The sequence below is a fragment of the Geospiza fortis genome, unplaced genomic scaffold (assembly GCF_000277835.1).
Source record: "Geospiza fortis unplaced genomic scaffold, GeoFor_1.0 scaffold206, whole genome shotgun sequence".
Lineage (NCBI taxonomy): Eukaryota > Metazoa > Chordata > Aves > Passeriformes > Thraupidae > Geospiza > Geospiza fortis.
Window position 1 is genome coordinate 10,132,657 of NW_005054311.1, and position 1,951 is coordinate 10,134,607.

General features: G+C 38.9%; 1 protein-coding gene across 2 annotated transcripts in view; it reads right to left on the reverse strand.

The window, feature by feature from the left end:
* Positions 1-237: 237 nt before the first annotated feature.
* Positions 238-1,951, reverse strand: part of CNDP1 (carnosine dipeptidase 1) — a 15,227-nt gene continuing 13,513 nt past the window's right edge. For both annotated transcript variants that reach the window (XM_031055663.1, XM_031055665.1), the window contains exons 10-12: positions 1,800-1,941; positions 1,248-1,395; positions 238-391 (exon numbers count right to left, since the gene is read on the reverse strand). In XM_031055663.1, coding sequence (XP_030911523.1) covers positions 286-391; positions 1,248-1,395; positions 1,800-1,941 — 396 coding nt within the window. In that variant the 3' untranslated portion in view covers positions 238-285. The remainder of the gene's footprint in view (positions 392-1,247; positions 1,396-1,799; positions 1,942-1,951) is intronic.

The following is a 1,951-nucleotide window of genomic DNA, read 5'->3' on the forward strand; positions in this document are numbered from 1 at the left end:
ATAAAATGGATGTATAAATTCCCTTTGTCTTGAAGTTTAAAACTAAAATGTAGCGTGTTCCATTCAGCAAGAATTAATTATCCCTAACCCTATTTTACAGCATTAGGGATAAGATCACTTGATGGACCATATAACAAATGCATGCCATTTAGTAGAATGCCAGAAAATAGCACAGCATTTATTTTTTTCCCCACCAATTCACAACCACTGAATATGTGATTTATATGTTTTATTTAAGTTAGAAAATTTAAGAAATTGCTTTGCTGATTTTCTTGATATAGTCTGTCAGTTGATAGTCTCTGTGTGGGAAGTTTCATGTAAATTCTGATGTAGCTTTGATATCTCCAGGAAAAAAGCTGCAAACAATTTGGTTCCTTCAATATAGTTGTGTCTGTGAAGAAGGAAAGAAACACAATGAGGTCTTGTCAGGCTGTCCTGCTCTCAAAATTAGGGACATAGTCCAGTGAAGTTTTATGAGTCTTCAGAGGAATTTGCAATATTGGTAACCCCCGAAAATTACCCAGTGCACAGAAGTGCTGCACATCCTTCAATTTGGTACTCCTCTGGATTTACTTCAGAAAACTTTTTCCAGTTTACATACCCAAATTGGTATTACCTGTAGCCAGCAGTATTGAGGCTTTAATGAGGAGAGACAAAAAGTAATTTGAGAGTTACTGAGGATTCTCCTCTCTCCAGAGTTCAGCATGAATTGACTCAGAGCCTGCACAAGTGTTCAGGCAACGCACTGAATAGTGGCTTACCATGGTGCCTCCAACAATAAACACCAGTGACAAGTTTAAGCTATTTTTTGTATAATTATGCTAGTTTTGGTCCCTGGACTATAAATAACTCTTTATAGCTGTTTATACTGAAAACCATCAAAATCCTCACATCACCGTGAGTGTCTGTGATTGGTGCACTTCAAAACAGATGCTGTGATGGAATAGTGCCCATCCACACCATCATCTTTCAGACCAGAGGCAAATTTCATTACTAGAGAAATGAAGATTGCCAATGCAATGAATTTAAAGACTGAGTAGATACTCAGTGAAAAGTGTATAATGGTATGCGTTAGACTGGGAATTTTCCTTTCTTGTTTAGCACAGCATCTAGTGTGCTGGAGATAGTAGGTTTGGGCTGCCCAATGCACAGCAAAGCTTCCCACCTGGGCATGCTCATTCATGGGTACCAAGGGACTTCAGTTCTCCCCCCTTCTCTAGTAGCAGAAACTGACAAATGAAATAAACCTGCTTATTTTCTCCTTCTGGGAATGCTCCCCAGCATCAGCCGCTCCAATTGGAAGCATCATCACACTTTTCTGTGTTACAGTCTGGAACATTCTGGCAACAGGAATTGTTGAGCCATCACGGATGAAATCTGGACCTTCTCCAAAAACTGAAATATATTGGAAATATTAATTAATAAATAGGTGTAATCCAGGTGCTTTTTTCTGCTATCATAGATTTAAGGAAAGAGCTGATACTAAGAGCTTCTGAGTGGAAATGGGTTTGGGTGTGTAGCCAATTGATTTCACAAATCAGCTCTGCTCTTTAAACCTCTGATTTCTTATCAATACAAAAATAAGTAAGCGAGGCCTTTTGGCTACTCCTATAAAACATATCAAAATTTAACAAGGTATGGAAGATGCTGATGAGTTGTTCAATCAAAATCAATGAGATTTGCAAGGGTAAGAGGCTGCAGCACTGAATTGGGAAATCTGCTTTGCCTTATTGTTGAACACAATGCCCCTGCACACTTACAGACACACTAAAAATGGGGGGGAAAAAAAAGGAACTTACCTGTTTTTATTGCCCTTCTTGCTGCTTTATATAGTAGATCATTAAAATCAGCAAGCCAAGGCTTTACACCCAAAGGCATGGACACTTTCAGTTTGTTTGGACTGTTCCTCTTGGAAAAGACACCCTCCAAGTGTTCCACCACCTGTAGGGAA